The sequence below is a fragment of the Fundulus heteroclitus genome, chromosome 12 (genome assembly GCF_011125445.2).
Source record: "Fundulus heteroclitus isolate FHET01 chromosome 12, MU-UCD_Fhet_4.1, whole genome shotgun sequence".
Lineage (NCBI taxonomy): Eukaryota > Metazoa > Chordata > Actinopteri > Cyprinodontiformes > Fundulidae > Fundulus > Fundulus heteroclitus.
This window is the reverse complement of record NC_046372.1, coordinates 15,446,813-15,458,987: the sequence shown is the minus strand read 5'-3', so window position 1 is coordinate 15,458,987 and position 12,175 is coordinate 15,446,813. Positions and strand designations below refer to the sequence as shown.

General features: G+C 40.7%; 1 protein-coding gene across 1 annotated transcript; it reads left to right on the top strand.

The window, feature by feature from the left end:
• The first annotated feature begins 1,689 nt into the window (after positions 1-1,689).
• On the top strand, positions 1,690-12,056 carry coq2 (coenzyme Q2 4-hydroxybenzoate polyprenyltransferase). The gene is made up of 7 exons (XM_012878499.3): positions 1,690-2,118; positions 5,733-5,899; positions 7,450-7,571; positions 9,883-9,968; positions 10,501-10,634; positions 11,342-11,530; positions 11,642-12,056. Exons 1-7 carry the CDS (start codon positions 1,812-1,814, stop codon positions 11,774-11,776), a joined length of 1,140 nt encoding a protein of 379 aa, XP_012733953.2. The 5' UTR covers positions 1,690-1,811; the 3' UTR covers positions 11,777-12,056.
• Positions 12,057-12,175: the final 119 nt, after the last annotated feature.

Genomic DNA, 12,175 nt, shown 5'->3' with positions numbered 1-12,175 from the left:
TGGCAGAAGAAGATTTTTGATTCTTCGTGATTCTTTATTCTTAGTCTTTAGCTTTTAGATTTTAGTCTGATTCAATAATTAATATAATTCAAAAATGATTCCTGATTTCACCGTTAAAGATATTGCTGGCCTAATACAATCACCAAGAAAGTGAATAAAGTTACCACCCATTTGAAAATAAGGAGCCTTCCTTACTCCAACCATAGACAAGGCATTTAACCCCAGGTCCATGTGTCAGGTCCAGCAGGCATTTCCTTCACTGCAAGAGGCAGAAAAATCACAGAGGTTTAGACAACACAATATAAGCTTTCTTTTCATTGCTTATGGGAAAAATATGTGGTGTGTGTGACTTATCTCATTTAGTCACTTGCAAGTGGTCCTGAACCCATCTACCGCTTCTTGCTCGCCCCATCCTCCCCTCCCCGTAATCGACAGGTTCTGTCTCAGTCCAAAGTAAACACAACATCACACATTTCAACATTGCCATTTTCCTCTGCTGTATCAGTGTTTTTGCCGTGGAACTTTGACCACATTTGTTCTTTTTGTCTTTGTGACCAGAAGCTTGTAGTGTAGGCGAGATGAGACTCGCAGCTGTTATCATAGCAAACGCAGGTGGGCAGGAGTCAAGGTCAGAGCCCAGAGCACCGCTGCAAGTCAGGCTCTCACAGAGAGAGAAAATGAGAGAACATGGGGGGGGGGGAAAAGAGAAAAAGGAGCCATTTGAGGTGGTTTGGGTATCTGATTAAGATGACCCACGGGGGTCACCTTTTGGGGGGTTTCTTGGCACATCCCACGGCGAGAAACCTCCGGAGAGGACTCAGAACTCTCTGGAGGGACTATATATCCCATCTGGTCTGGGAACGCCTTGGGCTCCATGAAAATAAGCTCAAGCATGTTGCTGGGGAGAGAGATGTCTGGGTTTCTCTCCTGGATCTGTTTCCCTCACAACTTGACCTCAGATAAGCTGCAAACAATGGATGGATGGATTGTCATTATTTTGCATTTATTGTTTTTTCTTGCATTATAGGCAGCTATAGGATTAATTCCGGCCAATCATCACCTTAATTCTCACCCTCATATGGGTGATGTTATCTATCTGTTTATTTTACAAGACACAGTTGTAAGAGTGCGTCTAACATCAATGTTACATGTAGCGGCTGCAACTCTGAGCCAAACAAATTAAAAGTGGTGTTTGCATGTGGAGAGTACAGCTTTAAAGGACGTTTATAAGAGGTACTACAAACAAAACAACAGCTTTCCTGGCCGTCGCCATATTAGAATACTAACCTTTAATTTTTTTGCGACTTTAGTAACTTGAACGCTTTTTACTCGGGTTTACTCCACTCCCAGCTCTTGTTTTCGTTCTCCGAGGCAACTGGAATGCAACATATGACCCTTTAAATTAAAGCAGTTGTCACGCCAGCATTGCCTTGCCAGTAGAGGGCGCCATTGTTGTGTTTTGGATGCGTGGAGAGAAAGAGGCGAAGAAAATATAAAATAATCGCTTATATCAATAATTAGAAAACCTTATTTTGTTCATCCTTGAAGCAAATACATTCAACATAAAATGTGATATTCTATCCCTTTTTTATTATTTTTTTTAGATCATTTTTTTAGTTCAGGGTTTAATTTACTAGTCGACTCAGAAAAGTAGAGGCACGTAAGTCGTTCCGCTTCGTGTTTTCACCGGACAATAATACTAAACGTACCGCACAAGAAAAAAGGAAACCATCGTTAGATAGCTAGTTGCCTTGGGGATTTTTAATTTTGATTAAAGCATGGAGATATGCGGCTGACCAAAGAAAATAACCATGTTCTTTGCCAGACTGAGCAGCCAGTTCCCCCTGGCCGCCCTGAGGCGGACCTCTCGGAGTGGGACATGTCCCCCACCCTGTCTGTCCACCTTGTCAACCTGCGTCCTCCGAAGTCAAACAGCGAGGAGTAAAGACGGTGTCCGTTCAGAGTCCACGGCGTGGAGACGAGCTTTGTGCAGCCAGAGTCGGTTTACGTTCAGGCCCAGAGAGACACAGCGCAGTGGGAGCAGGTCGTTCAGTCTCTCCGGGGCTCCTGCTCATGTTCAGCCTTACCTGAGACTCATGAGGCTGGACAAACCCATCGGTAACCGCATTCATTCTCTGTAAAAGCCACATCTTACGGCTAATACCTTTTATTAATCTGTCAAACAAAAGCTGCATAGTTACAACTTGGTCTCTATCTATCTATCTATCTATCTATCTATCTATCTATCTATCTATCTATCTTTCAATTTGTGATTTTCTTTTTACACGAGAATAACTATAACACTAAGAACATTGACTTTCATTACAAAAACTGGCACTTATAGAACATTTTTGTAAATGTCTTATTTAAATACACACACATGGCTATATATATATATATATATATATATATATATATATATATATATATATATATATATATATATATATATATATAAATTATTTTTAATATTAATAATTATTAATTAATTAAAAGTAATTAATTAATTAATTTAATTATTAAGACTATTGTTTTTAAACTTGCGCCATCAACTGTCAGGACTCGGGAGTGGGTATTAGTTTACTTTAAACCGCTTTGAGCAGAAAACATAATAATACTCTTTAAAAACAAACAAAAAAATTCATTTGCAAATGTGAAGGACACAAGACATGTACTAATATAAATTTTAAAAAATCCATAATATTCGGGGTTTAAAGCAAAAATAATCAATTTGACTGAAATTTTTTCTAGTCAGCCCATATATTCCTGGGCCGTGGACGTCATGCCACCTTAATAACCTAATTTGCTTATTGTGCAAAGTTCAAATATAAGTTCAAATACTACCAAATCTGGCAGTTCCATTGACGCTCTCCCACCTTCCAGCTTCAGAGCCTTTGTGCCATCCTGGACAGCCCTCTCCATAATCTCCTTCACTTTCCACATCCATAACATCACCTGGTTAACTTTCATATTTGCAGCATCATGCAAGTTCTTCCTTTGCACTTTTGCCAAACTGGTCCACAGTCCACTCACCTTTCCACTTTACAATAGACCCCTTGCAACCACGTGACTCCGTTACCCAGAACCCCTTGCGCGGCGGCCATATTGGTTGGCACGCCATTTGACGAAATGACGAGTTCTCCAGGTATTTTTCTTCTTTAGATAACGTAAAAAAACCCTCCATAAACTGCAGCTAATTCAAAACACAGCAGCTTGCATCATTACATCATCTTCTTCACACCTGTACATTAACTCCACTGTCACATTCAATATGAATCAATCCTATGATCATACAAGGCCAACAGCAGCCATGGACAAAGAGGGACACAAAACCAACACGACACAGATCGCACATTTTAATAATCAGTCTCTGCTTTGCCCGTTATTGCTCACCAATTAATTATCACAACTCACGAGTTTATAACTTTTTTGAAGTTTATAAAAACAGTTATATTTTAGCCCAGTGACATGTCCAGGATGTACTCTGTGTCCCCACCTGTCGCTCATTGACTGCTGGAGATCGTCACCAGCTCCTCCACCACCATGTGTTACGTCAAGCTGCGTTTCCCAATCAGATACGGCATGACGTAACACCTGTACGGAAAAGCAGGTATAGAAAAACCATGGATGGGAGGTTAAATTTTTAAAAAGTTTAGTAAAATTGCTTAAAGTTTATCAGAAAAAAACATAACTTGCTTTTAAAGATGAAAACCTTTCATTAGAAATATGTTATTAAAATTCTGCGTTAAGTTAAATATTGTTCAAGGTAACCTTGGCTGGTTTAGCTTGTCTGTCTGGCAGGTGTTTTTGGGTTGGAGTAAAATGAGTCCACAGACCCACAGGAGGTTATTTAACATGTTTCTGGTGCGACTCGCTTCTACAGTGTCGCTTCACATCACGCTCCACTCAGTGTAAAAATAACAAATAACTACAAAAACTCTCAGAGAATCGCCTTTCTCTGGCCTCACACAGTTAGAACCCGTTCTCCAGTCCATGTTGTAGCTGCAGTTTATTTGTTTCATTTTTGACGTAGTTTCCTTAATAATCTGTATGCATCAAACTCCTTGTCATTTTATTTAACCAGTGTTCTGGTTCAGCTCCTCATGAGGTGGAGCTGCTGCACATTGACTGACAGCCGCTCTGACTGCAGCTCTGCTTTCTTTGTTATAGAAAAGCGCAGGTGGAATAATGTTTTTTTTTTTTTATATATATATACTTTTTTCGAAACAGACCCAGTTAAACCGGGACATCGTTTCACATTCCAACCCTTCTTCTTCTTCAAAAAAAGTGTGTCATGCTATATTAGCTGAGCTAGAGCGTTACTCTTTTAGTTTTGAATAAAACATAACAGTGAATATTTGGGAGATCCCTGGTTAGTCGCCACGTTTATCAGCTTAATTACTGGAAGCGAGGGAATAAACATTGACAGGTGACATAGCCACAGGTGGAAATAGTTCATCAATTAACTGCAAGAGCAGCGACAGATACACTTTCCGAGGCAAGTTGTTGTCAGGTGTTCTATCCGCTGAACTTTCTGACCTGATAAATCCAAAGAAACCTTTGACCATCGCTACTTTCATTCATACCATCTCTGGTCAGTTTGAGATGCTCTTCCAAAAGTTAAAATGATTGAACACCGATAAACCTCAGACTGGCAGATCTCCGCTTTGCAAAGACCCGCCCTGCTCTCTTTCTGATTGGCTAATGTCCTAGCTCTGCCAGGTTTCATTAGTTGAGTGCAGCTTCTGTTTAAAATCTTGAATAAAAAGTCTACACTGAACATTTTGGGCTCATTTTCCAAATGACGGAAATCTATCACAGCGACGGAGCACTTTATCCCCTGATGATATTACTTATTCAGATCAGAGGGGGGAGGAATGTATTCCCCCCAGGGATAAAACATGAATGACCAGAGGGGGGGGGGGGGGTAAATCCCCCCTCATCCATCCCAGCAAATAGCACCCAGTATATATATATATATATATATATATATATATATATATATATATATACTGTATATGTGTGTGTATGTGTTTGTGTGTGTGTGCCTGTAATAATCAAAGTGAGTTATTGTACAGTACAGGGTTATTGTCTGTGGCAGGCACATTTTTTTAAACAGAAAGCTGTAGATAAATATGAGAAACGACTGAAAAATAACCTACTGCAATACATATAAGTATAATTATAATGCAACATAGGCCATCGCAATATAAATTTTATAGTCTCATCTTATATCTCTTTCTAAAAAGTTTCAATTTTTTTTTTTTTAAATCCTTATATTGTCTTACCCTAGCATAACTTATCAAAGTCGTGTGGTTTAAATATATGCACAACTGAGTTGTTGGCATAGAATCAGTAGATGTCATTAAAACACTGGATCATACCTACTAAGGAAACTATTAACTGGAAAAAAAGATTTACCAAGTAACAAACCTTGGGGAACACCACAAGTTAAAGAAGCTTTCACAGAAGGATTGATTTGAAACACAAATGTGATTGGAAAGATTGGAGGACCGTCTAGTTCTTTTAAAATCAGTTTATTCTATAAACTGTGTCTTCACAGTTTAAAGAATAAACTGTGTCTTCACATAAAGGTTCAGGTCAGGCACCAATGTGGCATTAAGGCTTTGCTCGGCCACAAGTTACAGTTTCCTCTTGACTTAACATTTATTTTTTCGGCAGCTGTTTTTTTTTAGCAGATAATGTTCTTATAAGTTATGTTTTGTTTTCAGGAACATGGCTGCTGTACCTTCCCTGTACATGGAGCATCGCCTTGGCAGCAGAGCCTGGATGCCTGCCAGATCTTGGGATGCTCACCCTGTTTGGGACAGGCGCCCTGTTGATGAGAGGTGCAGGCTGCACCATCAACGATATGTGGGACAAAGACTTTGACAAACAAGTAAAACAGACAAACATATTTGATGCATATAACATGTTCAGACATTTGCTCGTCTCTTTGATTTAGAGTTAAAAAGACAGTTATATACAGCTCTGGGGTTAAAAAAAATAGACAGTGACATGCTGTTCTTTAAAAGTTTGTTAAGTTATTAAGTTAAGTGTATTATATATAGCATGAAGTAAGGCTGTGCTATATTAGAAAAAACATGCAATTTTAATTCTATTAAGTGTTCCAATTAAGGCATCAGTTGGTATTAAACCACATCCATAAAAAAATTCAGTTTATCAAAACAAAATAAATTTGTGTGCAGATCAGTAATACCTGGAATTTGAAATATAAGAACCTACAATTCAAGCTGTTCTATGTGATTGGAATATTGAACGTTGATAATGTCACATTGGCAATGTTGAATTGGTAAATTGTGCAGCTCTTGTTTGAAGCGCCGAGTATTTGTGATTTTATTTGATGTCATAATAACAAAGTAGGCTTTTTATACTACATAGTCCTGTGGATTGATTACCTGCGTCAGTGTTAATCACATGATTACACAAAAAAAAGAAACCTAAAGCATATACACTGCTCCAAAAACAAAAATTAAAGGAATCCTTTGAAAACACACCGAATCTGAATTGGGGGGGGGATCCTGCTTGATATTCACACCGATATGAAATGGGTAATGTGTTAGGAGCAAAAGGTGCCACAGCATTTGATGAGATTGATAATGATCAACCCACAGAGCGCTTAATGTGAAGTTACAGAGAATTTTAGGATGAAACAAATGATGCAGCAGGCTAGTCCAAGGCGGGACTCAGTAGTTTGTATGGCCCCAAAGTGATTGTATGCATGCTTGACATCGTCTGCATGCATGCAGGAGATAAGGTTGTCGTCCTGGGGGATCCCCCCCCCCACCCCCTCCAGATCCTGACCAGGCCATGCCAGTGCCGGTTGGACCTGCTAATCCCGCTGTTCTCTGGCAAATACAAGTCAAACTCTAAGGTGCCGAGCACTGAGCACAGGACCTGCTAGAGGACGTTGGGCTCTCAGGCCACCCTCATGAAGTCTGTTTCTAATAGTTTGGTCAAAGACATTCGTACCAGCAGCCCACTGGAGGTCACTTTGTAGGGCTCTGGCAGTTCTCATCCTGTTCCTCCTTGCACCAACAAGCAGATACTGGTCCTGCCAACGGGTTAAGGACCTCCAACGGCCCTGTCCAGCTCTCCTAGAGTGGAGTTGGACTGTCTGTGCAACCTCTGTATCGCCTGAGTGACACTGACCCTGGTGAAATGAAAAATATACCGAAAAGCAGTCAGAAAAAAATGTCCATGGCTGCGTCCTGAAAACCTATTCCTGTTTTTAGGTGCACCTGTTGTTCGTTTCATTACCACCATAACATCTGCCATTGATTAACAACTACTACTGAACTGACCAGATGCATTTGCCAGAAGTTTGACTGACTTTATATTCTTAGATTAAAAAGTGTTCCTGTCATTTTTTTTGAGCAGTCCAGTTCTACTGCAAAGAGTTAATTAAAAAGGGCGGATTGTGTGCAGGTAGCCAGGACAGCCTGTCGGCCCATCGCGTCGGGGGAGATTACACGGATGCAGGCGCTTGTTTTCCTCGGAGGGCAGCTGACCCTCGCACTCGGAGTTCTCTTGTGTCTCAACTATTACAGGTAACTGGAAGCAGTTCGTTTGCAGACATTGCGACCGAGCTTGTGTATTGAAATCCGAATTACAGCGCTGATTAGAGGTTTACGCACACTAATCGCGGCGAATACCATTTTTATATTGGGCTTTAAATGCTTTATTTGAAACATAATTTTTCCAGGGTAGAATCATTGTACATCAAACAATTGCAATGGGTTTCACAAACCCATTGAATTTGGTGCAAGTTCAAAATTATACATATAGACTCAAATATATACACAAAGGGCTCCTCCGATATTTGGTCAAATTTTCCTTATTAAGTTGCTTCTAGACCGCATACTTTCTGTCACCATCACCATGTTCGCAGCATATTTATAACCTGACCACTCCTATTGGCAGAATAGGTAGGGTTAAGATTTTAGGAAAAGCCCATAAATCTTACTATAGGGTTAAGGATGGGGTAGTTCTTGAATTACATTTTTACCCAGCTTCATCCATCCCAAAACAGTTTTTGATGCATTTTGGGGACCATTGTCCTACTGGAACACCCAGTTATAACCAGCGATTAACCATCTAATTAAAGGTGTACAGGGAAGTTCACCATAGAAGATGGTATCAGCCATGGTGTAGTTTGTCGGAGCAGCATCTGATCTACCGGTGGGTTGCCGGTTCAAACCCCCGCTCCGACCGTCTCAGTCATTGTGTCCTTGGCCAAGACACTTTACCCACTTTGCCTGCTGCTGATGGTCAGAGGGACCGGTGGTGCAGATTTTATGTCTGCTCCACTTCCTTCAGTCTGTACCAGGGCAGCTGTGGCTACAATGTAGACTAGCACCGCTACCCAGTGAATGTGTGGGGACTTTGATAAAGCGTTGTACACATACAGGCCATTTACCATTTATTTACAGCTGTGAAGAAGCGGGGGTAGGTGACCTCATCAGGAAAGTCAGCTCTGTTCTAGGATTTTGACTCCACACAGTGCCGGTGGTGGGAGACAGAAGGACTCTAGCAAAAAAAATAAATAACATCACTGTTGGAGAATCTCTCCCACCCCATGCATGAAAAGCTGTTTCAGGGCTGGAGAGCTCCAGTGACAGACTGCTCCATCCTGGGTGCATAAATGATCGTTATCACAGATCCTTCCTCCCAGCAGCTGTTAGACTTTGTAACCATCACTGCTCCCAACAAACTTAAAGTGTAACTTGCCCCCGTGTAAAAACATAATCATGCCCCCAGACAAGTTTGAATAATTTCACCAAAGTGTGTGTAGTTTGGTTTGCCTTATTAAATGATGGAGAGTGAGTAGAGTGACGCTGGTAGTTATGCCACGGGTCTTTTGAGGTGGAGGATTTTTTCACCCCTCTTGACACCGGCTCAAAGTGCTGACTCAGCAATGCCTGAAGCCGCATCGGTGGAGGCTTGACTGGGAGCCGTTACTGCGTGGTAAAGTTATATTAGCACCATGGTTTCTAACGTTCAAGTGCAAGCCTCCATAACTATGGCTACCCACTGCACTATATTTTCTCCCCCTGACAAACAGGAATACAACGCACTATATAAACCGCTAACCTGAAGATGCTCACTATTCCAGGGATCCAGGGATTACCAACCTTTTTGAAACTGAGAGCTACATCATCATTGGTACTATGTGATACGGTACCTGTACTGACCTTTGAACTTATAAATCAGAGCTCAACTTAACTTCATGTCATATAAACATGTTTTTAATGACTAACAGTGAAACACGCCCACAGCATGATGCTACCGCCACTGTGCTTTGCAACTGACGTTTGAAATCCTCAGCTGGTTGGGGTTGTTCCTAACCAGTTTCTTAGCATCAGTGGGAAGAGTTTATGCCAGATGAGTAAAACTTTGGCACAGCCGATTGTTTTAAGTCCTTTTGAAAGTTTTAATTTTGAGTAAAGGGTTGTTTGGCAGTCTGAAAAAAAGCCAGCCCAAAGCAGTTCTGGTAACACCATGTCTGTTCAGGCGTTTCAGGCCAGAGTCTAATTAAAGAGAGAGAAAAAGAAAGGCAGTCAGTTCCACAATAACAAAATCCACCGTGTGTCCCTGACCACAGCAGGTGTGGAAGGGTAGAGCTGGGAAGCTCACAGTTCAAGTCAAAATAAAAACAAATAGGGAAAAGTCAGACTTTATGCCTCTCTTAAAGTTCCTAAAAGCTCCACTTATGCAGGGTCGGCCAAATATGGAAGATTTTATTTCTTTAGCTGAAACTGTACAAAGAACTTTATTCCAGGCTGTATGTGACCATTGGTGTAATTATGGAGGCTTTTCTTTATAAAAGTTGCTGACTGTGTGTTCATCCCCTCCTGACAGCATAGCTCTGGGTGCCTCTTCGTTATGTCTCGTCATCACCTACCCACTAATGAAGAGGATCACTTACTGGCCGCAGCTCGTGTTGGGTAAGTGTTACAGGAAATTAATCAGTTAGTCAGCTTTTCTGTCTTAAAGGTATAGTGGACGATTTTTCCGGAAATGTAGGTACAAAAAAAATGCCGACCTCACTTTTCGAATAACTGCACATGCGCAAGACCATCTTACCTGCTCTTCTGCTCCTTGGGGGGGAATGAAAGAATCTCCTAAATACAATCCGGTCTTTTTTCTTTCTTCTGAGGCCTTCCAAGTTGCTTCTTGCGACTCTGACATTTTCAAAGTGTACGGTGAGAGCAATGGAGCTACAATGCACGGCTCAAACCGAAGCTAACTGGAAACATAAACACTAGAAATGTGCAGCAAGGAACAAGCTCACACATTGGCGTTAGGTGAGCACGTTACAGTGAGTGGTATGTGGGACAACCAATAGATAAGGTGAACCCTCTGGAACCCGAAGCTGAAAGGAGATCGTCCACTGTACCTTTAAACTTAGTAACTTAACTAAAGATTACTTCTCCACATCAGTAAAGGTAAAGTTCTGCTCTTGTCGCCTCTCTGCAGGGCTCACTTTTAACTGGGGCGCTCTCCTCGGCTGGGCTGCCGTCAAGGGCTCTTGCGATTGGTCCGTGTGCCTCCCCCTGTATTTCTCTGGCGTAATGTGGACGTTGATATACGACACAATCTACGCTCATCAGGTGAAGAAATCAGCTCCAGTAGTTTCAGATTTCCCCATTAAAAATAGTAACGAGGCTTTTATCCATTTAATTGTGATGTTGGATGTGAGTAGCTATAATTAGAGCCATTGTTAGTTTTGTTTGGCATTTCTTTGCTGGAGAAAATTCAAAGATTTGGGACTCCAGTCTAACAAAGAAAAGTGACGCCTAGTGGTCAGCTACAGTCATAGCAGTCTCTCAAGAGCGTGACTTCAGGCACTATTTCGGTCTGCTTATATCTATCTGTCTGTCTGTCTGTCTGTCTGTCTGTCTGTCTGTATATATATATATATATATATATATATATATATATATATATATATATATATATATATATATATATATATATACACACACACTAATTGATGATTAAGTCATTTTTACATATTAAAATAAAATTTGCTCTTACAGTTGTTTGGAAAACACCAATATCGAGTTTAAAAAATAACATGCGAAGACGCCAACTAGCACTCAGAATCACACTCCTTTTTATCCCTCATTAACAAGTAAAAAAAATGATGGATTCTGTGGTTTGTGTTTTCTTCACTTTAATAGATGTAAATAATTGATAAAAGCCAGATCCTTCACAAACCTAAACTATACAGTTGACAGGGGGTGTACTTTTTACCACGATTCAACCTGACATTTCAAAGTAGAGTCCTGATGCCCTGCTTGTCTTTATTAACCAGGATAAAGAGGATGATGTTAAGGTGGGGGTAAAATCCACAGCACTGATGTTCCAGGACCAAACCAAACTTTGGCTGAGCGGTTTCACGGCGGCCATGTTGTCCGGCCTGGTCGTAGCCGGGGTCAACGCTGAACAGACCCTTCCTTACTACGCCGCGCTGAGCGCTGTGGCCGTTCACCTCGCACGCCAGGTGAGGATATAAATGCTCACTACCTAAGGTCAAGTAGGTGCTTTTCAAATCAAAAAGCTGTCTTAACTGTGGATTTTCCAGTAATTATTTTACTTCTTTTTTTCCCCCTAGATTTACACAGTGGACATCAACAAAGCAGAAGATTGCTGGAAGCAGTTTAGCTCAAACAGAAACCTTGGACTCTTGTTGTTTTTAGGAATCGTTGCCGGTAACTTGTTGAAAGAATCCAAGGAGACAAGACTGTAAATTATGGAAGGCACCCAGATAAATGAGACTGTCTGCACTTATTTATATTGTAAATACTGAATGTATTTAAGCAACTATTTTATGATCAAAAATGCTGTAATTTTTATACTGCCCCCATCAATGATGCTAATTGATTAATCACTTGGACTAAGCCATTTGATTTTGGGTCAAAATAAATAAAATGTGCACTTAAGACATCTATTTCATTCTTTTTATTTGACCAAGGACAATGTACAGAAAAACATTCATCTCTAACAGAGTAAAGATGAGCTGCACCAGATCCTAGGCTCATGTATGGATTGATAGATAAGATATACAACATCCATTAATGTCAAAACCGGATCCACGGTCTCTAACATCCAGCAGCTCCAGGATTTAGTCATGGAGGAGAACTCCAGT

Bases quoted from the DNA above. Each gene is read 5' to 3' on its own strand.
- coq2 (XM_012878499.3), top strand. From the start codon at position 1,812: ATGTTCTTTGCCAGACTGAGCAGCCAGTTCCCCCTGGCCGCCCTGAGG. The intron at 2,119-5,732 runs GTAACCGCATTC...TTTTGTTTTCAG, and splicing joins GAGGCTGGACAAACCCATCG to GAACATGGCTGCTGTACCTT. The intron at 10,635-11,341 runs GTGAAGAAATCA...TTTATTAACCAG, and splicing joins ACACAATCTACGCTCATCAG to GATAAAGAGGATGATGTTAA.